The 25,741-nt window shown below is 44.2% G+C and overlaps 3 protein-coding genes across 7 annotated transcripts in view; all 3 read left to right on the forward strand.

The window, feature by feature from the left end:
- Positions 1 to 7,086, forward strand: part of LOC6534902 (receptor-type guanylate cyclase Gyc76C) — a 55,737-nt gene extending 48,651 nt beyond the window's left edge. For 4 of the 5 annotated variants that reach the window (XM_015195431.3, XM_002095537.4, XM_039374802.2 and 1 more), the window contains 14 exons: positions 83 to 280; positions 409 to 474; positions 1,082 to 1,294; positions 1,363 to 1,517; positions 1,587 to 1,809; positions 1,879 to 2,050; positions 2,124 to 2,284; positions 2,403 to 2,693; positions 2,753 to 3,085; positions 3,203 to 3,368; positions 3,438 to 3,744; positions 3,810 to 4,038; positions 4,184 to 4,348; positions 4,425 to 7,086. In XM_015195431.3, coding sequence (XP_015050917.1) covers positions 83 to 280; positions 409 to 474; positions 1,082 to 1,294; positions 1,363 to 1,517; positions 1,587 to 1,809; positions 1,879 to 2,050; positions 2,124 to 2,284; positions 2,403 to 2,693; positions 2,753 to 3,085; positions 3,203 to 3,368; positions 3,438 to 3,744; positions 3,810 to 4,038; positions 4,184 to 4,348; positions 4,425 to 6,152 — 4,407 coding nt within the window. In that variant the 3' untranslated portion in view covers positions 6,153 to 7,086. Of the gene's footprint in view, positions 1 to 82; positions 281 to 408; positions 475 to 1,081; positions 1,295 to 1,362; positions 1,518 to 1,586; positions 1,810 to 1,878; positions 2,051 to 2,123; positions 2,289 to 2,402; positions 2,694 to 2,752; positions 3,086 to 3,202; positions 3,369 to 3,437; positions 3,745 to 3,809; positions 4,039 to 4,183; positions 4,349 to 4,424 lie in introns of those variants that run through there. The other variant, XM_015195430.3, reaches the window with a different exon arrangement.
- Positions 7,087 to 7,895: 809 nt separating this feature from the next.
- LOC26535030 (mucolipin-3) lies at positions 7,896 to 11,779 on the forward strand. The gene is made up of 3 exons (XM_015189549.2): positions 7,896 to 8,515; positions 9,221 to 10,071; positions 10,210 to 11,779. Exons 1-3 carry the CDS (start codon positions 8,147 to 8,149, stop codon positions 10,946 to 10,948), a joined length of 1,959 nt encoding a protein of 652 aa, XP_015045035.1. The 5' UTR covers positions 7,896 to 8,146; the 3' UTR covers positions 10,949 to 11,779.
- A 1,621-nt stretch (positions 11,780 to 13,400) lies between these two features.
- On the forward strand, positions 13,401 to 21,125 carry LOC6534903 (chitin deacetylase 1). Its single transcript, XM_002095538.3, has 4 exons — positions 13,401 to 14,548; positions 15,582 to 15,754; positions 15,960 to 16,209; positions 19,748 to 21,125. Exons 1-4 carry the CDS (start codon positions 14,494 to 14,496, stop codon positions 20,893 to 20,895), a joined length of 1,626 nt encoding a protein of 541 aa, XP_002095574.2. The 5' UTR covers positions 13,401 to 14,493; the 3' UTR covers positions 20,896 to 21,125.
- The last annotated feature ends 4,616 nt before the right edge of the window (positions 21,126 to 25,741 follow it).

The following is a 25,741-nucleotide window of genomic DNA, read 5'->3' on the forward strand; positions in this document are numbered from 1 at the left end:
TCTGTGACTCCCAAGTTTTTCCTTTTCTTAGATAGAAGTGTGCCTCGTAATTGAAAGCTTTTCATTTTCCTTCCGGATACAGGTCAACAAAGATCCCAATCTTCTGCCAAATGTGTACCTGGATCTGCGCTGGAATGACACCAAGGGGGACACGGTACTGGCCACCAAGGCCATCACCGAGATGATATGCGATGGCATCGCCACTATTTTTGGGCCGGAAGGACCTTGCTATGTGGAGGCCATCGTCTCGCAGAGTCGAAACATTCCAATGATTTCCTACGTATGTATTTCAAGCGCATGACTTATGGCGCCCCGCTGCGGCAGCAGACAATTTCACGCACCACATTTTTCATGCAAGCGAAGTTCCCATTTTGTTTTCTTATTTTTTCGCTTTCCTCTCTTCTACAGAAATGTGCAGAGTACCGTGCATCCGCCATACCGACATTCGCCCGCACTGAGCCGCCAGATACACAGGTGAGCAAGAGCCGGGAGCAACAGGTGGATGGGTGGGTCGTGGAGTGGAGTGCAGTGGTCGGGCGGCGTTCCTTGCGGTGGCTTTAAGACTCGACAGGTACAGCCATTTAGCCTCGGATTATCCTCAAACCGGGGACAGGAAACGACAAAAAGAGGAAGACAAAAGAAGCAAACGAATGCCCGCAAGCTAAGAGAAATGCAATGTTTTGCCAGAGGAAATGGGTAGTAGAACACAAAATAATGAGATTAACTTACTTTTATTATTCATACATATGTTAGGTAAGGGTAACTACACAGAAACCAGAGGAAAATAGTGTTATGTAGTACATGTTTTTTGTGGTAATGGTAGGGTTTGAAAAACTTATGTATTTCATAATTTTGTATGACATATTGTACCGAGGCAATGGAAAAATCCATTTACCGCATTCATCGTAGACGGTAAAGTATTTCAAGTACTCGCAGTTGTGGTTCACCTAGTGTTCCCCTAGAATGCAGTCCCATGTCGTAGCTAAACAAAAGCCGTCGATTTGTGTGCTGGCTCCGCATATCCAACTCTTAATCCTTTGACATTTTCCTTGATGCACACTCTGCATTTCGTATTTTTCAGGTCGTTAAGTCGCTGCTTGCCCTCCTGCGATATTATGCGTGGAATAAATTCTCCATTCTGTACGAGGATGTGTGGGGTCCTGTGGCAGATCTGCTGAAAGATCAGGCCACCAAGCGGAACATGACCATCAACCACAAGCAGTCGTTTATGGATAATCGCGTCAAGTGCTGTGATCATATGCTGGACTGCTGTCGTTCTGGGTATTGGTATCAGGTGAGAACTGATTGAAATGTAAGCGAAGTGTAATATAATTTACATGAGTTTATGTTTTACGCACACAGCTGGTGCAAAACACCATGAACCGCACACGAATCTACGTATTTCTGGGGGGAGCCAATAGTCTGGTGGACTTTATGAGCTCCATGGAGACCGCTGGCCTGTTTGCTCGTGGCGAGTATATGGTGATCTTTGTCGACATGATGGTCTATTCCGAGAGGTACTTGATTTAGATAAACACCTTTTTGTCCAGCAGCTAAAAAAATTCCTCTTTGAACTTGTTTTCCAGGGAGGCAGAAAAGTACTTGCGTAGAGTGGATCAAATCACTTTGATGTCCAGTTGCCATAGCACGGAAAACTTTAATCAAATGGCCCGCAGTCTTCTCGTCGTGGCATCCACGCCTCCCACAAAGGACTACATACAGTTTACTAAACAAGTGCAAAAGTACAGCTCAAAGCCGCCGTTCAATTTAGAAATTCCCAGGCTGTTTGTAGAGAGTAATTTTACCAAGGTAAGTGCACCATGAGGTGGGTCAACCCAGCTGATACTAATTCCACCTGTTTTTTTCATTTCTGATTAGTTCATATCGATCTATGCCGCGTACCTGTACGATTCGGTAAAGCTGTATTCCTGGGCTGTGGACAAAATGCTGCGGGAGGAGACACGAGTTTTGACCGACGAGGTGATCTTCGAGGTGGCCAGCAACGGAACTCGTGTTATCGATACCATAATCAAAAACCGTACTTACATGAGTGAGTTATCCACTACCGAATAATTATAATCAAAAAATATATCTCTAAAATACTTAATTTGTTCCACCCAAAGGCATAACTGGATCCAAAATTAAGATCGATCAGTATGGCGATTCGGAGGGTAACTTTTCGGTGCTGGCCTACAAGCCCCACAAGTGGAATAATTCCAACAACATGCCCTGCAACTATCACATGGTTCCTGTAGCATACTTTCATCAAGGCGAAGAACATCCAGTGAGTGAGTCGTCTTCTCTTTTTTAGTTTGCCTTTCTTTCAATTGGTTACCGCTTATCTTGCGTTCCCCACACAATTCCATTTAACTCATCATTCGTTTTTTTTTTGTATACGACAGGAGTACAAGCTCATCAATGGCTCTATAGACTGGCCATCGGGCGGTGAGAAGCCCGTTGATGAACCGATGTGTGGTTTTGCTAACGAACTCTGTAAGAAGGACGACACCCACTATACGTCCACTGTCGCCGCTGTGGTTTTGGGCGTACTGCTCTTCTGCTCAGGTGTAATCACCATGAGTATATATCGAAAGTGGAAGATAGAGTTGGAGATTGAGGGTTTACTCTGGAAGATCGACCCAAACGAAATAAAGGGTTATTCTGGCAATGAAATAGTCTCCTCACCGAGCAAAGTAAGTCAATACGGTGATCATCCTTGTACCTTTATAAGTGAATTGTTTTTCCACAACAGGTCAGTTTGATGAGTGCCCAGAGCTATGGTTCCCGCTGGACCAACCAGTTTGTTACCTCCACGGGTCGCCTCCGCGGTGCCGTGGTTCGTATCAAGGAGTTGAAATTCCCCAGGAAGCGAGATATTTCCAGGGAGATCATGAAGGAGATGCGATTGTTGCGCGAACTGCGTCACGATAACATCAACAGCTTCATTGGCGCCAGCGTGGAGCCAACACGCATTCTTCTAGTCACCGATTACTGTGCCAAAGGCAGTCTTTACGACATCATAGAAAACGAGGACATTAAGTTAGACGATCTTTTCATCGCCTCGCTTATTCACGACCTCATAAAGGTATATTGAATTACAATTTTTCAAAAAGAAAGCGTGCTTAACAGCACTGTTTAAGTAGTCTACAATTTAATTTTTCTGTAACGATTTTTTACAACTTAATATTTTAATTTCTTGCAGGGCATGATTTATATACACAACTCTCAGCTTGTCTATCATGGTAACCTTAAATCCTCAAACTGTGTGGTCACGTCGCGTTGGATGCTCCAAGTCACGGATTTCGGGCTGCACGAGTTGCGGCAGTGTGCCGAAAACGAATCCATCGGGGAGCATCAGCATTATCGAAGTAAGGTTTTGCGGAAAAATTCCCATTTACAGAGTAACTAACTTTTTGACAACTATTTCATATTTCCAGATCAACTTTGGCGTGCTCCAGAGCTGCTACGGAATCACATTCACGGCAGCCAGAAGGGCGATGTCTATGCCTTCGCCATCATCATGTACGAGATATTTAGTCGTAAGGGTCCGTTCGGACAAATAAACTTTGAACCAAAGGAAATCGTAGACTATGTCAAGAAGCTACCGCTCAAGGGAGAGGATCCGTTTCGTCCAGAAGTGGAGTCCATCATAGAAGCCGAGTCCTGTCCGGATTACGTTCTGGCGTGCATCAGGGATTGCTGGGCTGAAGATCCCGAAGAGCGGCCCGAATTCAGTGTCATACGGTAATATAATTTTACTTCGGAGTGAAAGCATTGGTACATAATATTCTATTCTTGACTGCGTTTAGCAATCGCTTGAAAAAGATGCGTGGTGGAAAAACCAAGAACATCATGGATCAAATGATGGAAATGATGGAGAAGTATGCCAACAACTTGGAGGACATTGTCTCCGAGCGCACGCGTCTCTTGTGCGAGGAAAAGATGAAAACGGAGGATCTCTTGCATCGGATGCTGCCGCAGTCGGTGGCCGAAAAATTGACCATGGGTCAGGGCGTCGAGCCGGTTTCATATGATTTGGTAAGTCAAATTCTGGCTTTACTTGCGCCCATAAATCCTTAAAGCACGTTTATAAGTTGAACATTATTCCAATTCCGCTTCCGGTCTCGTTCTGAAACTTAGTCAGCATTAACATATTATATATTACATTTCTTACTATTCCTAGGTCACCATATATTTTAGCGACATTGTTGGTTTTACTGCAATGTCGGCGGAGAGCACACCGCTACAAGTGGTGAACTTTTTGAATGATCTCTACACAGTGTTCGATCGCATCATACGCGGCTATGATGTGTACAAAGTAGAAACCATTGGAGATGCGTATATGGTGGTAAGTAAGATAACTCATGCTAGTTAACTCAAGGGACTTAATAAAAACACACACTTTTCCCTTATATATTCTTTAGGTTTCGGGCCTGCCAATTAAAAACGGAGATCGACATGCTGGCGAAATAGCTTCGATGGCCCTGGAGCTGCTCCACGCTGTAAAGCAGCACCGCATAGCCCATCGTCCCAACGAGACGCTGAAGCTGCGTATTGGGATGCACACGGGTCCGGTGGTAGCTGGCGTAGTTGGTCTTACCATGCCAAGGTACTGTCTCTTTGGTGACACCGTGAATACAGCGTCCCGGATGGAGAGCAACGGGGAGGCACTAAAGATTCACATTTCCAATAAGTGCAAGTTGGCGCTGGACAAACTGGGTGGTGGCTACATTACCGAGAAACGTGGCCTGGTCAACATGAAGGGCAAGGGCGAGGTGGTAACATGGTGGCTAACCGGAGCCAATGAGAATGCTATACAGAAGAAGCTGGTGGACATGATGGATATGCCGCCGCCGCTGTTTAGTCGTCCTCGAAAGAGTCCAAAGCTGAATCCCGACTCCCGTCAGCCAAGCATCCAGGCCATGCACTTCTGCGGCACTGGATCAAGACGCCAAAGCACAGTTCCCAGGGCGATGGATGGGGAATCAACGTATAGCCTCCAGGGATCTGTGAGGGAATCACCGCGCATGGTCAGCAAACGAGACAGGGAACGAGATCGACCCTCCATCAACGGGCTGGGCGCAGGACACTTCGTGGGGGGAGCTCTCCTCGAATCCGCACAGGCCTCGCTAAGCACGCTGAATCATTCCGAAACAAACGAAACTAACTGTGATATGGATGGGGGATCGGGAGGAGTGTCGGGATCTGGATCTGGATTAGTGCGTCAGCCCAATGCACTACACAAGCCGTTGGCCATGGTGCGGCCGCACAGGATTATCAGTGCTGCCCAGTTACCCCAACTGGGAGACAACGAAGATGACTCCGCAGACACGCTGTTGCGGGAGTCACGCTCCCTAGATCCCATGCCCATGCAGCAGCTGCGCAAACGGCACGATAGAGTAAAGTTACCGCCCTCGAAGTTGTCCAAGAACAATTCCCGATCGCTGGACACAGGTGTATCGCTGATCAGTGGAAATCCCAACGGTGAAGTGCATTCAAGTCAGCTGGATTTGGATGATGAGATGACCGCCAATCCGGTGGATGCCACCGATGGCTACGACGATGAGCTGGGCCTTCTGATGCGCCACGACAACGGTCAACTGCCCGCTCTCCGCTATTCAGGCAGCTTTCCCAATGCTCAGAATAGCATAGTTCCTACAGGAAGGTCAGCAGGAGGCGGAGTAGGAAGAGATGGAGGTGGGAGCAACTGCGCCAAGCATCTGAACAACAACTGCAATGGAGGAGTAAACGTCGAGGATGATCTTGAGTCGCCCTTGCTGCAACGTCAGGCATCGCTATCGGTGCCGCCAGAGGAGATGCTGGCGCATAACAAACGCTGGCACTCGCTGGAGCACATGGATGGACCCGGTGGGCATGGTGGTAATAGCGTGAGCTATGCCGCCGATATTGATAACCGCCACCCAGGAGGTCTGGACTTCTTCAGCGGTTCCTCCAATCAGCACCATGGAGCCAAATCGGCTGGTGGGAGCAAGCTGACTAACTGGATGACTAACATATTCAAGGGCAACGGCGTGCGCAGCGGTGAGGCTAGGAGAGTGGGGATCCTGCCCAGCGGAGTGCACGGCGCACGAACCGGATTCACGGATATGGCGGCATCAGCAGCAGCCCGGGATCGTGAGAGTATAGTGTAGAGATAAGAAGGAGGCAGTGTAGAAACTAAGGAAGAAGGAGCAGGATGACCAGGATGAGCTAAATAAGCCGGATGAGAGAGATGAAAAAGTTACTCAGGAACCGAGTCGAGCAGGAAGCGATCGTCTTTTGGCTTACTTCTTTGTTTTATGTATTGTAGTTTGTAGGGATCAAACGAATTGTGTGTCTGTGTTGGAAGTCATCCACCTATAAACATATACCAGCCGGTTCTTAACTATTTGATCGCTCTGGCATTGCAGGAGTCTAAGTGTCCTATGGGTTTCCAAACTATTTTTATATGTTTTCGAGGAAAGTCCTGCGATCCCGAAGTAGAAGCGAGCAGAAGCTGAAGCGAGAATCATACATAGCATATATTTTATAACTCTACATACATACATATTAGAGAAGCCGAAAAAACCGTCTAGTCACAAGGTCTTCAGACTAGTTATTGTTTTATGTAAAATAAACACACACCCACACATCTAAATGTACGTTTGTAAATGTAATACATAAACACAACACACATATTTATACGACAATGGAGAATCAAAATCAAATATTTTATGTAAATGTAATCGAAATTTTTTGCTTTCCATACACGATGTGCTGCAGCAAACAAATTATGCTTAAAACAGAAACTAGTTAATTTATGTATTTGAAAATCAAAACAAGCGTGGAAAAATGTAATGTATCAATGTGTTTTGCTAGTACGTAGTTAAGTGCGTGTGATTGTACGTAATATTTAAGTCTCTAAAGTTAAAATAATAATTTTAATTAATTGAACGCAAATTGTGAGCAGAGAAGTGCGAAAAGGCGCCCGATGAGTGGTGTTTTAGCTGTATGTATGTATGTATGTATATTTTTAAATGAAAATTTGTTAAATTTGCCATATATAAATACAAACGAGAAACTATTAAAAATCTGTTTGTCCCGATATGCTTCAATGGTTTACAATGTTGGATTAGATGGTAAATAGAAGGGTGAATCCTGTGGGAATGCATTATGAAGTGGAACAATTAAAACTTATTCTAAAACATTTTTTTTATATTTCGTGCAGTGGGAACAGTGGAAGGCTTTATGTATTGCCAAACATCACTTACATAAGCCGTGGGTAATTAAAAAGAACTTAAATATATATAAGGGATCACTCTCCCCTGCAACTTCGCATGTGCAACTTAAGCCATTGATTGGAAGGAAGGATTGGAACTCTTTGCAATATTAACGCACTGGGAACAGTTAAACGGAAAAAAGACTTCGTGGGCCTATCAGTGTTTACATTTGAAATTAAATGGCCGAATTCATACATGTGATGAATTGTGATTTTGAACAACAAAATTATTGGTTTCGCTAAGAGTTTTTGCTTAACTTACTTGTTATCAAATAATTAAGCATTAGTGACACACAGATTGACATCTGTATACATAAGTGTTCTCTTTTAGATGTAAGCAAATATGTAAAATATCAAAGCCGCGTTTTTAGCAGCTATCATGTTAGAAACAACAAAATTTGGTAGATTAAAAATACGGAGGTTTCATTTGAAGAAATTTCAAAATACAAAAATAAGAAATCATCATATTTCTTGAATATTACAAAACAATAACTGGATGGAAGAAAAAATATATTTGACTTCTAATGTAGAGGCGCGCGTCATTCTAAACAGGTCTTAAGCGGTGATAATAATCGATGTCTGCATGAAACTATCGATGCTGCCCACTATTTGTAATAATCGAGGGTATCGAGTAAACATCGATAATCGTTTAGCCCAATTGAAAACAAAGCAATTTTCGTGGTCTTTTGGCCAGTATTTAATTTAAATTCGCTGGCAAGAGTCGCGTATTAAGTGCAAAATACACATATTAACTTCCCCTCCCCCGATTGCTTGTTGCACCTGTGCGGATTCTTCTTTTGCATGTCGACTGGGCGGGCAGAAGAAAGTTAGCACGGAGAACAACAACGCAGGTGACTTGACCTCGCGACGAAGGAGGAGCGCATCGAGATGCAGAGCTACGGTCCCGGAGCCCAGGCTGCTCCGGCCGTCAAGCGCCGCACGGACAGCTACGAGGCTGCGCAGCAACAGCAGCAGTCTCCGGAGAGCGACGAGGAGTATGTGAACACCAGGATACTGCGACGCCAGGTGCAGCTGCAGTCCACTCCGGTGGCCCCGGTGGTGCCAATGCCTATATCCGCGGGCAGTGGCACTGCTCCACCTTCCGTGAATGGCCAAGAGGAGCAGCCCGAGTTCCCCGGATCCTCGGCTGCATCTTACCAGGAGGAGCGAATGCGCAGGAAGCTTCAGTTCTTCTTCATGAACCCTATCGAAAAGTGGCAGGCCAAGCGAAAATTTCCCTACAAGTTCGTCGTTCAGGTGAGTTCATATCCGGTTCCATTGGCAATTCTCATCTGGATAAATGCTGTTTAATTGATGTCGCGTGATGCGCGGGCTTTGGGGGCGGAACTCGGGTGACACATCCGAACCACTTATTTAGACATTTTCCTCAATTTACAGACGCCTTTAATCAGCCTTCTCCGAGCTTTAATGTTTGTCTAGATATCGAGCATGTAAAATGGGGTATAGTCAACACAGTCTTGATTACTTTGCTTGCATTGTTAAGCCTCTCCACTCTTATCGATGCCTTATCTGTAAGGTTCAACTATAGTTAGCACAATACGTAACAAAGCAAGGGAAAATTCAAGAATTTTATGGCCAGATACTGCGTGTGTGCGCACTCGTACAACCTAAAAAGTTATTTAATATGCGATAAACATCGGTGCTAGGGGGATTTTTTCGAGCTAGGTACCATGAGATTTACAATGATTAAGGCGAAAATGTTATCACAGTTTTCACTACTAGTCATTTATGGTCTAAAACTGAATTCGATTTTCTGCAGATGCCCAATAAATATAGTCTGACGCATGCCCTAGCATAATTTGGCGTTTATTTATAGATTGGCTTCTAGATCTCTAAATTTCCGACCAAAAGAGGGTCCGTCGCCTGGGTCCAAAGGCAAATAGAACCTTTACATATTGTATATATGAACATTTTTTCAAAACTTACCCATTTAACTTTCAGATTGTAAAAATCTTTCTGGTGACGATGCAACTGTGCCTTTTTGCCCACTCGCGGTATAACCACATCAACTACACGGGTGATAACCGATTTGCCTTCTCGCATCTATTCCTGCGCGGCTGGGATTCTTCCAGGGAGGTGGAAAGTTATCCGCCAGCTGTGGGTCCCTTTGCCCTTTACCTAAAATCAGAGTTCTTCGACACGGTGCAGTATGCGGTTGATGGATACGCCAATGTGAGCCGATCTATTGGACCATACGACTACCCGACACCCAACAACACAATGCCGCCACTAAAGCTTTGCCTGCAAAACTATAGAGAGGGCACCATATTCGGTTTTAATGAGTCCTACATTTTCGACCCCCACATCGACGAGGTGTGCGAACGACTACCGCCGAACGTTACCACCATTGGGGTGGAGAATTACCTTAGACAGCGCGGTGTGGAGGTCAATTTTGCATCTCTTGTCTCTGCACAGTTGACGTTCAAGATAAAGACTGTGAATTTTAAGGCAAACGGCGGGCCTCTTTCTGCTCCTGACTGTTTTCGGTTTGACATTTCCATAATGTTTAACAACCGAGACCACGACGGGCAGATGTTACTCTCACTTGATGCAGAGGCGACGCGACTCAAGTGTCACGGCGCCACGGACTTTATATCAGAGGCCAATTTCGATTCCATGCTGCGAAGCGTACTCAACATATTCGTCCTACTAACCTGTGCATTATCCTTTGCACTCTGTACAAGGGCTTTGTGGAGAGCATACCTGCTGAGGTGTACAACTGTAAATTTTTTCCGTTCGCATTTCGGCAAGGAGCTGAGCTTTGATGGCCGACTGGAATTCGTTAATTTTTGGTGAGTCCTTTGTTTTGTGCCATAAAACGCCGGCTATCTTCAGAACAAGTATTACCAATATTGTTCAAGGCTAAGCTAGTGTAAACCCAAAAATGATCAGAAAGGTTGCAGACTATAATAACGGTTTTACTTTCGCAGGTACATAATGATAATTTTCAATGACGTCCTTTTGATCATTGGATCGGCTTTGAAAGAGCAAATCGAGGGAAGGTACTTAGTGGTGGACCAATGGGATACCTGCTCTCTTTTCCTGGGAATCGGTAACCTGCTTGTTTGGTTTGGAGTGCTGCGCTACCTCGGCTTCTTTAAAACCTACAACGTTGTGATACTGACGCTGAAAAAGGCAGCACCAAAGATTCTTCGCTTCCTTATCGCCGCCTTGCTGATCTATGCTGGATTTGTGTTCTGCGGCTGGCTTATCTTGGGACCCTACCACATGAAGTTCCGTTCGTTGGCGACAACGTCCGAGTGCTTGTTTGCGTTGATAAATGGTGATGATATGTTTGCCACCTTTGCCACGCTTTCCAGCAAGGCCACCTGGCTGTGGTGGTTCTGCCAGATCTACCTGTACTCGTTCATATCCTTGTACATCTATGTTGTCCTGTCGCTGTTCATTGCCGTCATAATGGATGCCTACGATACGATAAAGGCGTATTACAAAGATGGCTTTCCCACTACCGATCTCAAGGCATTTGTCGGAACCCGCACTGCTGAGGACATCAGTTCCGGCGTCTTCATGACCGACCTGGACGACTTCGACCAGACGAGCTTCCTGGACGTGGTAAAGAGCGTTTGCTGCTGTGGACGGTGTGGTCGGCATCAGGAGCCCGCCCAGCCCAACAGCGGTTACACCAGCCTTTCTAGTATTATGAAGTAACTGGGTGCGCCATGTTGACCCGCGAGTCTTCATTCTGTTTTGTTTTGTCAGCTTTTTGTGTGTAGTCAAACTTGTTGTTAGCTTTTTGTATTAGTTTGTTAGTTTGCCAAAGCACTTGAACCGAGATAAGAGAAACCATAACGTACGTACCTATAAGAAATTCCAAAAGCAGCTGCTCTGGTCACAATCAACGGGCATGTTCCGATTTTAACTTTCAAAGAAATGGCTTTAATTCGTCTTGCAGAAATATAACTCGACAAAAACTCATTTTTCTTATACAATACAATAATTATAAAATATATTAGACCAAAAAGAAATACCAATTTACATTGCGAATTTGATGCCATTTCTGTGAAAGTAGAAACCGACAAATAACTAAGAAAGGGCACCAAGCAACGCCGTGCGTTGGGAAACCACAAAACCGCAAATACGTTTTTGTAACGAAAGATATTAAGTGTGTGATATAATGCGGAACCAGAATTTGCGAACAATGGAAATTATAATAGAGGGAGCTATTTTTGTCAGGGATATCGACATGGGCTTGATCAAGATCTTCCATAAGAACGAATTCATCCGAATCAAGTTTTCGTAGAAATCTGGAAGTCACATTGTATAAAACTGCACTGGTCGACAAAAAAAGGCAGCCTAAGTAAATAGTTATTTTAGAAAGTGTTTAGTTCTGCATAACACAACATCGATTTTTGTCGACTTTTGTCATTTTGAGCAGCCATAGATAAGGAAACATTAGGTGACATTATTTTATGTGTACAAGGAAAACTTTGTATTTATAACCAAAAACCATAAACCCAATAAACTGTTTATAGAACTCGAGTTGTGAATGAATTTCGTGTGATTACGAAACTGTGGACTGTGGGTATCCTAAGTGGCAGATTATTTAAAAAAAAAAAGAACCTTAAATATAAGAATCTTTAGAAAGTACATTTTATACCCGTTACTCGTAGAGTTAAAACGTACTAGGTAAAGATACTAGATTTGTTGAAATGTATGTAGCGGCTGGAGGAAAGCAGTTCCGACCCTATAAGGACTATATATAATCATAATCGTGATCAATAGCCAAGTCTGTCTATCCTTCTGTATGAATGTCGAGATCGCAGGAACTAAAAACGCCACAAAGTTGAGGTTTAGCATGCAGATTTCAGAGACATAGACGTAGCGCAAATTTGTTGATATGTTTTTCCAGTTTGCTTTTCTCAAATTAATATTTCCTGTTCCAATTTCTATTAAAGTTTAGAAACTTCTTGTTCGCAGTCCCACTGAGTAACGAATATCTGAACATTCCTCTTTATAGTTACAAGACATGTTAGTGTTGGTGTTAGTTAGTGGTTTAGTAACCAATAATTATTTGAGGGCTCACTATAAATGAGAAAGATTGCTGAGTATTTCGACCCTTCTATACCTTTTTGTTCTTAGATGGCGCAATGTTTTAGTCCACTGACCAGGAAGACTGTATTATTTAAGTTATTTTGTGTGGTGAGGATACACCAAAACAATCAGGATGACAAGTGTCAAGAAACCAAGCGAAACATTTCTACAATCTGACGATTGCGTTGCACTTGAGTGGAAAAGAAAACCCAACAAAAGGGAAAGGAATAAATGGTTTCCCAGTAATTGGACATTTATTAATTTGCCCGGTCGTAAATTTTTGCGGTTTAAAGCCTGAATTTCATTGAATGTTTTGCAAGAATTCGCCGAAACGAGATGAACAAATTTTAACGAAACGGAAAACTGGTTCTCCAATTGACGTAAGTTTCATCAGGCAGATGCTATGCGTCTGCGTCTGCGTTGAAGCGGAAACCGTACAAGCCAAAGACTTATTTTACTTAATCTTAATTGGAAATTCGAGCCGAGAGGCACTGACAGACCTGGCCAGTTGGCAGTCAGCCTTACTCCTCTATGCAAATGTCAAGAGTGGCAAAAATAGACAATGACAATTCAGAAAGGTCCCCCGTTCGGCAAAGCACTTTGGCACACTTTGGAGTTAAAGCCACCAGAAAGAAACTGAAAAAATGAAAAAAAAAATTGAAAAAAGCTGAACAAACGCTCAAGTTGGTGGCAGTTCGTCACGCCTTTAGACGCCTCTCTGTCAGCTGGCAGTCGCCGAGCCACGACGTACCGCTCTGTGGGCCATAAATGGCTTTAATTTGGCTTTAAAATGATCAAGGTCGCTACAGGTAAAAAACTGCTTTTAAATTGGAACGACCAGACGACTCAGAGGAACTACTTAGTCACATTAAGAAAAAATCGAAGATGTATCTTTCTTTTGGCTTGGTTTAAGCAAAGCGAACTGGAAACACTCTATCTAGGTTTATTTCAATATAACGAATGCATAGGTGCTTTGTTTTTTTAGTCAGAAACATATTTTACTTGACATGGCTAATAATATGAATAAAAACACATAGTTATTAACCCAAAATAGATTCAATTTTCGAGAAGACATCTCTTACCTATTATCTAAGCTGCAAAGAAAACCAGACTGAGGAACAAACAAAAAATGCTATTTGAAATAAGCCTTTTCGATAAGCCTTAGAACGTACGAGCGTATAACGTACGAATATACACAGCAAGTAAGTGTTCTAAAATCAATCATACGCACTGTGGACTATTATTTAACTAGATGCGCTAAAGAGTTCGTATACCCGAAGTTAGTGAGATAACCAAACAAAAATACCTTCATGTATGTATGTAGGATGATTAAAAATGCATTTTTGGCAATTGAGTGTGGCTGAGTGGGCACACCCACATGGATCGTTTGGCCTGACACACATCCGACACCCTGCCCAAAACGAAGAGGGCTAGTCCCTAGAGTTGGTTGCCCCGCAGACGTTCTGGAATCCGCCATTACGGCCAGTGCATAGGTGCCATTTGCCAGGCACACCAAACTTCGCACACTTGCAATCCACAATCACGGCGGCTGCACTTCTCACCTCACCTCATCGCAGTTTCAAGTCGAGAGCCGCCACCATTTTGCATATAAAAGAGTGCTCGCGTACGTGCCGCACTTCTCTCGTCTTTTCAGCCACGATCCGGTCACGATCGGACCCAGACTTGTGCAACACAAACACTCACAGAGCTATTCCGGCCCAAAGCCAATTGGCCAGAAAGTCAGCAAGCCAGAAAACCAGAAAGCCAAAAAGCCGGGCTTGCCAGTGATCAGCGTTCAGCGTTCAGCGATCGGCAATCAGTGGCTCAAAGCTCTTGTGGATCGCATTGGGGGCCACCCCAGGAGAGCTTTCCAAAACCCACCACAGGTGCTCGAAAGAGACGTCGCCGCCGCCGCCGTGTAATAAAAGAAGCAATTTTGACTTCGTCTGGGGCTTTGGTGTCAGAGAGGGGTTCGAGAAATTGTGCGCGGCATCGTAGCAAACAGTGTAAATGGAGCTTTGATAGCGATCGGAAGGACAAGACTTGCGCTCCAAGAAGTGTTTTTACCAAAGTGTGTTACCAGGAACCGAACATCGAAATAAGACTCTGAAAAAGTGTGCAGCAAATACCAGCGATCGATCCAGTCCCAAGTCCACCTAAAGATGGCAAAACTGTTCGTGGTTTTTGCCGTTTTGGCTCTGGCGGCCTTTAACGAAGGTAAGGTCTAAAATGAAACGCACATTTGTATCTTATGGCTCGCCGCCGTAGTCATAAGTTTTAATTATCGAACTGCAATTTGCATTTGGCTGGCGGAAGTTGTCAAGACATCAATTAAAACTGCTCGACCGGTTCGGCCTTGACAGAAAACGGAAACAAGAAGGCTGGAAATTGAAAAGCCGTTTTCGAGATGCGAGTGCAGATGTGAGTGGCGTAACCTTGATATACGCAAAGGACTCGTCCAGCTGTGACTAGTTAGTAAACAACTTTCGTTTTCCGAAGGGACAAACGATTGTTTACCTTGAGCCGCGGAGAAACCCATTCAGGCTGACATTTGAGCTCCGTGAATGCAGTTTTCTGAAACTCAATATGAGTCCCAGTCCGAGTCCAGTCCCACTTGACTTTGACAGGCAGGCCATCGATCATGATTAAAGTCGCAGCATAAACACCGTCTTGTTGCTGCCCGTCGATTAACGGTTATGCAAATGCGACAACTCCCTCATATTCCACTTCAAATTCAGATTCAAATCCGAATGCGAATCCGAATCCGATTTGAAAAATGCGAGACAGGTCGGCTGTTGCCAAGCGTCGCGAGATGCAAAATGTCAAAGTTATAGCGCAGGCGCAGCTAGTTTCTGAATTCGCTTTTCGGATTTCAGTTTTGTTTTTGCACCGACATTTATTGGTGTTTCTGCGCTCGGTTCTCTGGTGACATCGTATTTCATAATGCCAAACGTGTTTTTTTTCGGCCAACACACCAGCAACCAGCCCGACCGCATGCCATGTCTCTAAGCCCGGCCAAATCCACTCGTATCTGTATCTGTATCTCTGTCGCTGTATCTGTGTTTTTGTAACAGGAAGTGCCAGGCCATGGCGACATGGACCCAACCCAAACCAATCCAATCAAATGCAAACCAAACCCAGCCCACATTCGCCGTGGAAATTCTTCCGGTTTTGCCACTGCAACAGCAACAGCAACTGCACCAGTAACTGCATCCATTTTCATTTTCATTTCCCCCGTTTCGACTTGCAGCCAGTGCCAGCGATCCGCTGCTGCGATTCAAGCGACAGGCCACCACCGAGGAGACCAAGAAGGAGGAGTCCTTCGAGAAGGAGCTCTGCAAGGACAAGGACGCCGGCGAGTGGTTCCGTCTGGTGGCCGGCGAGGGCGACAACTGCCGCGACGTCATCCAATGTACCTCATCGGTAAGTTCCTCCTAGGTAGCATATAGCCTAGTACCGATGTATGTTGGTTTGGCAGTTGAAATGGAAAGTGTTTACTTTACTCAAAGTAAAATAATTGCAGATACATCACTTTTGATGAATACCTGATTACCACATTTACCAATCCAATCTGTTCCTATGAAATATACTTAATGTTATCATTTCGCATTTATATTTTTTGTAACAGGGCCTGCAAGCCATCCGTTGCCCTGCTGGTCTGTACTTCGATATCGAGAAGCAGACGTGCGACTGGAAGGAGTCGGTGAAGAACTGCAAGTCCAAGAACAAGGAGCGCCGGGTGAAGCCCCTGCTCCACACAGATGAGCCCCTCTGCCAGGACGGATTCCTCGCCTGCGGCGATGGAAACTGCATTGAGCGCGGACTCTTCTGCAACGGCGAGAAGGATTGCTCAGATGGATCCGATGAGAACACCTGTGGTAAGTGCCTCGAACCACTGTTTTGTTTCACTGGAATCGCAAGTTTTTTTTATAGCATATAGGCGCTCCTTGTCTTTAAAACATTGGCATTTTAAAGTCGAAGCACTTAACAGTTTAGTTGCAAAACCAATTTTTTTGTAGAAGCAACAAAAGATGTAATTTAAACTGCAATTATGCATGATTTATGAACAACTCGAAACTTAAATAGCAATAATTAGGAAGCAGGGCAACTATTGCCAAGGACCAATGAAATGGAATTACCAAAAGTAATTGCTCACATATAGGGGATAATGCGGGGCCAAAAGCCCAAAGCCAGTGATCACTCGCTCACATTATTTGGAGCACCTTTTAATTTTATTTTTAAATTGACATTTGACAACCATAATTCAGTGTGATTCAGCACAAAAAGTGAGGAGGGCGTCAATAGAAGTAAGCCGCCGCCAAGAGTTGTTTATACTTGTAGGATTGGCTTTCCCAAAAGCCCGAGGCTGAGTGTTATTACTCCATCGGCTCAAATGATATAAGCCTCTAAGGGGCTTATGATATGGGTGCACAGCAAGAAAGGGCACTTTGTCAGATAATGCCAATAACATATACCAGCAGCACATAGACAATTGATGTTATGTTTCCCTTCTTGATACATCCAAATCCCATGTCTTTCTCTGGCCGAGCGCCTATCGAAATTTCTTTAGTCATTCCAGTCGCACCTTAAAACCGGTTGACATTCGGGCATTTCGGCATTTGGGCATTTGGGCATTGCCTCAGCGGAGGAGGGACACTTCAATCTCCGAAAGCACTCTCGAAAGCACTGACAACGGTACACAAGTGTCTGTGCTTGGGTTTTCTTGATTTTTGGAAGGGGTTTGGGGACTCCAATGACGCCCACATGCAGCGGAACCGCGTCTGCAGCACAGATCCCACGAACCGGTCTTATTCATCGCAAAGCCCTTAGCTCCGTCCGATCTCAGGCACAGCTGAGCCAGCTCGACTGGCACTCCGATCCCGATCTCGAATGGACAGCGATCTTTGGGTGGAAATGTCAAGTGTGAAATGGAATCAAATGTCAGACACGGCTGGTTGCCAGCTCACAGGGGAAAATAAAGCATGTATGGAAAACATTAAATCATTAATTAGCAACTTCGTAATAGCGCTAACCTTGGACTTAATAGAAATCAAATCGAAGCAAAACAAAATGCCTCTCCATAGGTGGTTCGATTCATGTGTAAATTAGCCTTACATAAGCGGCTTAAGAGCCACGGTTATTTTTAGCAATTGCAAAAAGCCGCAAAGCTCGCCAAAGCCAAAAGCGAAAAATAAATACACACAGTCATAAATACGAAATAATAATACACTATAACAACATAGTAACAAAAGATCGATACAGCAGACCGCGCCAAACCGCAACTAATTTATAAAAATACCAATAGCAAGTCCAAACAGCTGGTACGAGTACCATAAGTTTGCTCTCATAATTCTTCAGACACGAACGACATTTCCCAAGTGGCTGGCTAACCTGGCATATAAACGCTGCCTCAACCAGCCAATTAAATGCCAAACAAATCAGGCAGCCTCGCTTCTGTTAGATCCACCTGCGATTGCGATCGCAATGGATACATGTACATACACCTCTACCTATGAAATGCGAAAATTTGCACTTCTGCCTGCTTTTGAAATGCCCAGCCGAGCATAAAGTCCCGCCAAAGCCCGCGATCGTAAACAATTGAATAACTCCAGTCCCGGCTTAGCCCACTTCGCCTTTGGGCCCAATGAGGAAGCCCACGTCTCCGGAGTAACTGGCAAACTGGCAGGCGATTAAAAGAGCGATTAACTGGTCATACATCGTAGCCTTTGAAAACAGCGACAAAGAAGCGAGGAAAGTGCTCCGAAAAAGTTGGTAAATAGAGAGGTGGAAAGGTTTTGCTGGGCAAAAGCGATGGAGGACATAGCTCTACTAACTCTTCCATCGAGATTAAGAATGCTGACTGATGCTGACTGAATGCTGAATGAATAATGATTTTCTGATTCTCGAAAATCTATTTTTATATGACCTTTGAAATAGTGTCATATTGATAAACAAATATCTACTTGATTCGCGAAGAAGTGTTCCAAGAATCCAATCAACACGTTTGATTAATGAACAGATTCAGCTTAACATGGCTGATTCTCGGAAGTCCGTAAAAATCCCACGAAACTCAGCCAAAACAAAATTCCCCACAATTATTTCGACTGCAATCCATCTTAATCTTGGCAACCTCCTCTTCGGTAATAATGATCCAGCTCACATACATTCAGCAATCTCAGTCAATCTCTGCAAAAATAAATAAAACGAGCAACAGCACGGCCCTAAAAATGGCCAATAATGCCGGGGGATCTGCTGAATACACCGAGTGAATACCGATCGAATACCGAGTGAATAGCGAATGCTGAACCGGTCCGGGATGACATAACAGCCGACTTTAACGACAGATTATTGGCGAATATTGGCGAGAAAGAAGGAAGGGGGAAGGGGGAAAGAAAGCGGAGCCATCGCACGAAAAGGTCAACAAAGAGGCAGAACCGGCAAAATGGAAAACAAAAAAAACGAAAACAGTGAAAAACTTGATGGACAAAACGCTTTGGCCTTTACATGCCGTGTCTGCCATTTCACTTTGGCCAAAACCAAATGCCAAATGAGACAGCGGCAACAATAATTGCGGCTAATATCTTTGGAAACTTTCGCAATTGAATCCGTTTGACGAGCCGGCAAGTGCAAGGCTTACCAATTGAGTGGACCACTCGAGTCAATGGGCCATCATTTGCATGTGGCCGGTACTCGGGCGGCTTATTTTGGGGATGGGTGTGGTGTCGAGTTGTGTTGTGGGGCTAATAAGCGAACGCTCCCTGCATTTCAAAGCGGCTTCGCTTGATTAACAACACTTGAAAATTGCTCAAAACAAAGCCAAGAAAAATCCAAATAATAATGAAAGAAACATATACCTATGAAAAACTCGGATTGTGCAGACATTTTCCATTCACTTTGCGTTTCGGTTTTCCCACCTCTCTTGATTGCTTTTCCAGACCGCCTCGGTTCATTGAACCAACCCCTTCCCTTACCCCTTGCCTGCGAAGCTTTTCCACCTCACAGTTGGCTAATTGCTTAAATATTTATATGAAAAGTTAAGTGAACTTTTGCCGGCTAAGTGAACGCAGGCAGAATACCAATTGTCAGTGGCTAATGAAGCCGAAGAAACGGCAGCGATAGTTGATTGGTTATTCGATTGGAATAGGGAATTGTTGGTCAGCTTAAGTTTATTATTATTATAAGCCAAGTCAGACTCATATGCTTTCTACGACAGTGTATGGCATACCTATCAAAAATATTTTAAAAAGCTCTTATAATATCTCTAGTCATATGAAATATGTGTCTCAAAAACTATAAAACACCCTACTTACTTGCAAGACTTTACCTCCAATTCACCTACTTTGAAGACTCTCTCCAAGTGTACCGTTTAACAAACCCCATCCTGACCCCATGTTTCGTACCGTTTTCCCCCCGCAGATATCGACAACGATCCCAACCGTGCCCCGCCCTGCGATCCCGCCGTGTGCGTCCTGCCCGACTGCTTCTGCTCGGAGGACGGCACCTCGATCCCCGGCGACCTGCCCGCCAAGGATGTGCCCATGATGATCACCATCACCTTCGACGACGCCATCAACAACAACAACATCGAGCTGTACAAGGAGATATTCAAGGACCGGAAGAACCCCAACGGCTGCTCCATCAAGGCCACCTACTTCGTGTCGCACAAGTACACCAACTACTCGGCGGTGCAGGAGACGGCCCGCAAGGGACACGAGATCGCCGTGCACTCGATCACGCACAACGACGAGGAGCGCTTCTGGTCCAACGCCACCGTGGACGACTGGGCCAAGGAGATGGCCGGCATGAGGATCATCACGGAGAAGTTCGCCAACATCACGGACAACTCGGTGGTGGGCGTGCGCGCTCCCTACCTGCGCGTGGGCGGCAACAACCAGTTCACCATGATGGAGGAGCAGGCCTTCCTGTACGACTCCACCATCACTGCGCCGCTGTCGAACCCGCCACTGTGGCCCTACACCATGTACTTCCGGATGCCCCACCGCTGCCACGGCAACCTGCAGAGCTGCCCCACCCGATCCCACGCCGTGTGGGAGATGGTGATGAACGAGCTGGACCGTCGCGAGGACCCCGTTAACGATGAGTACCTGCCCGGCTGCGCCATGGTGGACTCCTGCTCGAACATCCTGACCGGCGACCAGTTCTACAACTTCCTGAACCACAACTTCGACCGCCACTACGACCAGAACCGCGCTCCCTTGGGTCTGTACTTCCACGCCGCCTGGCTGAAGAACAACCCCGAGTTCCTCGACGCCTTCCTCTACTGGATCGACGAGATCCTGGCCAACCACAACGACGTGTACTTCGTGACCATGACCCAGGTGATCCAGTGGATGCAGAACCCGCGCACCATCAGCGAGGTCAAGAACTTCGAGCCCTGGAGGGAGAAGTGCGTGGTGGAGGGCAAGCCCGCCTGCTGGGTGCCCAACACCTGCAAGCTGACCTCCAAGGAGGTTCCCGGGGAGACCATCAACCTGCAGACCTGCGTCCGGTGCCCCAACAACTACCCATGGGTCAGCGATCCCACTGGCGATGGTTTCTTCTAAGTCAGCGATCTTAGCCCCACGCCCTCTGAGCCCAAACTCAGCCCTTAACTCAAACTTAACCCAAACTTAACCCATACCTATCACACCAAACCCTAAGCCCTAGCCCAGCCCAACACACTCACTCGATCGATTATCGCCTATTTGAATTTGAATTGCAAGACTTTTACGAGTGTACTCGTACTCTCTATTTGACTGATTTCGAGGATCAAGTCTTTGCTGTGTTACGGTTACGTTAAATCAAAAATGAAAAAGAAAAAGAAAATGAAAATGAAATTCGACACGGAGACCAACAAAAGATATTCAAAACTGCAAGCCACAACATCCGAACTTGTGTTTACACTCTTTTTTGTAGTTTTACGTTAATTTGTATGTGTATATTTAAATAAAAAAATGAAATAAACGAAAAAACCACAAAAAATCAAGAAAAACCAAATACTGGATTTTTGATACCTCTACGCTTGTTTCAGCCAGGCCGAATATTTTTATTATCATACGCTAGTTGCTAGCAAGCTAGCTAGCAACAAAAATATTGCTAAGATTGCTAAGAAGCCGAGAAGAGTATAACGTCGACAGCCCATTTTGTATGCCATCTACCCACTGACTTACTAACCAGTTTTTCGGAATTATCCGATGGGGAAAAAATGAGACACGAATTTGAATAACAATAACGCGTTTTGGGGCTCAGTTTCGATTTCAGTTGGAGTTCCCATGTGCATTTCATATGCAAATCTCGCCTATGCCGAGACAGGTTTTGGACACCCAATACCCAGCACCCAGTACCCAGCATCCAGCATCCAGCACTCAACACCCAACTCAGCAGCGATGGGACCAAAGTGCCGATCCGGTCTAGAATGAAATATATCGGTCTATATTATACGGACATAAAATGACATATGAAAGGCTTCAAGATTCGCTAATTCGTATGCGCACAAATCAATGCAGAGGTTTTAATATGTGGAGATCTCACTGTGGCCATTTGAGGATGGGCAAACAGGTTCTTGGGCTTGGGTTTGGGTTTGGTCTTCGGATTGGATGCGACCCCGCTCCGAGTCGGACTCGATGTGGTGCGACTGGACGGGGTCTGCGGCTCTTTGCGCAATGCAAACACATCGAAAAGCTGCTAATTAATCTCAAGCATTGCAAATTTTCGGCTGGAAATACCAGGCACATATGAATACACATTATATTATATTTATATGCCTTACACCTTTGGCAGTCGAATAAATAAATACGGATTCGTTGTATGTATCTCGCGGTGCGAATGCGACGCATAAATAAGTTTTATCACCCATCAAGGTAAGCGGCTCTCCGCGGCTCAAAAGTGGCCCAAAAAACGGGTTCCCTGCGCTCAGGTGTGTAAGATTGTAACCCGAGCAAACTTTTACTTTTGCGCGCCGAGGTAAGTGAACTAGTTGCAAAGTGGGCGATTTGCATAAATTGCAAGCGAGACGCCGCACAGTGGGTCAAAGCTGGCTGGAAATGGGTCCTAAATAAGAAGAATTAGAAGGATAGAGAAAATATTACAAGTAAAAGATTGCCGAATCAACACTTTTAGTTAAATAAATAATTGCCAGACAATATTTCAGACGTTTATAAATGTCATCAGTGCGAAATGAATAATATGAAATCATAAGTGTTTTTCGCTCATAACCTTTTTATAGCCTCTGGCGAGCTTTCTGGCTTTCTTGTCGCTTAATAACTCATTTTAAATTTGTCAATTTAAAAATATGCATAAACCGAAACTAATTAGCTAATCCTGTTTGTAGGCACCTAAAATTCATAAATATAGAGTAACGTGCCTGGTGGAGTAACCGGTTTTCTTCGGAATAGAAACGAATGCCATAATTTAGTTTAAACCGTTGACATATGTATACTTTAAAAACAGAATATTCCCAATGCTTTGATTTAAATTTGCAGCTGGAATTTATTGGCCACTGATTTCGTTTAGTGTCTGAAAAGGTTAACCCATTTGCATTAGATTCCTCAACTTTGTAAGCCACTCGTTCCACTGTGCGCCTCTTGCGCCAACTAGTCGTATACTTAATTCTCGAATATGCTTCCTTGTTCTGGGCCCTCTTTTGATTCATTGGAACGTGTAGGAGGAGGCTGAACATTGGTCGTTCGTTCGGTGACGTCAATGGTGAGGCAAGGTGAAGCCATCAGCTTCCAGGTGAGTGATAAGTGGCTGCCTTCGCTGCAGTTGTCAGGTGATCAGTAGACGCCATTCGCGAAAAGTTCAGACACACAATAATTGCATAATGATGAAGATGGCAATTTAAATGCGGATCGCAGCTGATGAGTTTTCAAATGAAAATGGAAATTGAAAGTCAAAGGCAACAGTTCGTTTTCGATATGCTGAAGACTGGAAGACTGAAAGACTCGAGATTGAAGACAAACTAAAAAGAAAGTCCGTTGTTTGCTGCAGGCCTTCAATGCTCTTGGCTGCCATAAATTAAACGCTCCCCGCGGATCGGAGCTGAAGATATATGTAGATATAGCCGGCGGAAAGGAGATCCGGTGATTCGGAGGGGCAAGGGCGGAGTGGAGTTATGCAACGCAGCTCGTGTCTTCGTTTTTATGGTTATGCATTTCTTTCACAGTTTACAGGCTCATCTTCCACTTTGACTTCGGTTTATTGCCTTGGCCACCATTTCCTTCATTAACGATTCCGCTACGCCTGCTTTTTACAAAGAAACCAATTTCTCTTTTCCCCTCCAAAAACCATATTTCTCTATCTTGATTGGTTTTGGTTTATTGGTTATTCTGCTTTCCCAGAACTATTTCGTCTCGCTTGGAAAAGGTCAGCCAAATTAATATAATTATTGAAATTGGATATTCATATATTGTCTAACTCAAAGGTGAAAAAGAAACTAAATTAAATGACTGAAAAATAAATTGGAAACTGTTGTCCCTCTTTTCCAAACATTGTAGTAAATCATCATTTTAGAAAATCTTTAAATACTCTAGTAATTAGTTAGGTATTGGGTGTACCATTTCTTTATGCAAATCTAAAACCACTCGTAAATTAAATGTATCTCGAATCATTGAAAATCTCTGATAACTGGAGATTTTTCTTTGTTTATGTGGAGCTACGGATTTAAATAAATTAGGCAGTTGCTTTAGAATCACTAACGCCAAAGCTGATCATCTTTATATTTATGAGAATCATTAGCGCAGACATATGGGTCCGCCGAATCGCATTTCGTATGCAAAATAATTCGCTTTAATCTGTCGAAGGACTATGGAAAAGCCCATGGGCGTTGCTGATTTGGCTGATGGCTCTTTTCAAAGCCAAAGTGTGTCACTCATTTCGATCTCAAATCTCGAATCTCGAGTCTCAAATCGACGACCTTTCCAGCGCCACAGATGGCAGCTGCGAAAAAGGCTAAGACGCTTTCAAATTTAAATCAAATCAATGGCAATAAGAGACTAACAATCGCAAGCAACTAAAAACAAATCGAAAAATCGAGGGCAACTAAATTATGTAAATCCGTAAAGCCCGTGGAAAAAAATAAGATGATAAAATAAAACGATTTTCACTCTTCAGCTGCTCATCTGTGTTCATCTGTTCATCTGCTCAACGCTTTGGGGTGCCATCATATCATCAACATTTTCACTCTAATTGAAAAACCAGTTTTAACAGTTGATTAAACGGCAAGAAGCAGAGAAATAATAATAATCAGTGCTTTTTGTTGCCTTTCGGTGAGATGCTTCAGCAGTTGAGGGATTATATCACCGTATCACCAGCGAACCAGCGCGGCTCTGAAATTAATTGCAACTAAGAAAATGCTGCAATCGGCATTTCGCGGCGAAGAAGGTGAACCGCTTTTTGCGGCATCTTCGTGCCAATTGGCAACCTTCACTCCGCCGGCACTCCAGTTGCACCCAAATTGGCCAATCGCAATTAAAAATACACAATTGTGATCTGTGGCGATTCCGAGAATTTTCCACTGAACTCTGGCACTGGAACGGCACTGCCACTGGCACTTGCACTCCCGCTGCAGAAACAAAAAATAAAAATTAAAAAATAAGAAATAAGAAACAAGAAAAACACTCATACGCCATGTTGGCCTTTCTGCATTCTCATTTGACTTATGTACAGAGTGCTACTTAGCGACGTGACAGAACTCGTTTTCAAGTTCAGGAAATAACTATGCAATGTGCTGGAAATACTCGAATAAATTGCATTAACACGCCACCAGTCGATTCCTTCTAGATCGGACACGAATAAAACTTAATTGACATTGCTCTGCGGCTTCTATCTGCCCGCTGGTCATTCTGTCATTCTGCCATTCTGCCATTCCGTCATTCTGTCGCTCCGGTGATCTGTGGTCAAGTGAACTCGAGCGACTTGAGAAAAAAGCAAAAGTGGTAATACCGAAGAAATACTTGACATGCCAGCTATGATACTCATGATCGATGGCTCTTCGAAAATGTCGTGTGAAGGCTGCCAATAACATTTCCAAGTTGTTGAAATTAATTTTAAGCTCTTTTTCAGTTATTAGAACAATATAAAAGAAGATCCCTGCAAAATCTCGTTAGTCAACCAAGCGCATTTGAGCCTAAAATGAAACTTGAAACATTTTCACGCAAAAGCTTTAGGAATATTAACGATTCATAAAGTTAAGGATTTCAAATGAAGAATACTATGGATTAATATTTGATTTTTGATGACGTATGTATATACTTTAAGTTTCAAGTGAAGGTGCTTCCAATACAAATATTTTTATTTTGCTCCATTCGCTGCAAGCAATTATTTTGTAAGCAAATATTTATCTTTCCCTTTATTCGATTCCGTTGCAAAGTGATCGCAGATTTGCGTATACCCATCGTCCACAGAAGTGGC

This window comes from Drosophila yakuba, chromosome 3L (assembly GCF_016746365.2).
Source record: "Drosophila yakuba strain Tai18E2 chromosome 3L, Prin_Dyak_Tai18E2_2.1, whole genome shotgun sequence".
Taxonomy (NCBI): Eukaryota; Metazoa; Arthropoda; class Insecta; order Diptera; family Drosophilidae; genus Drosophila; species Drosophila yakuba.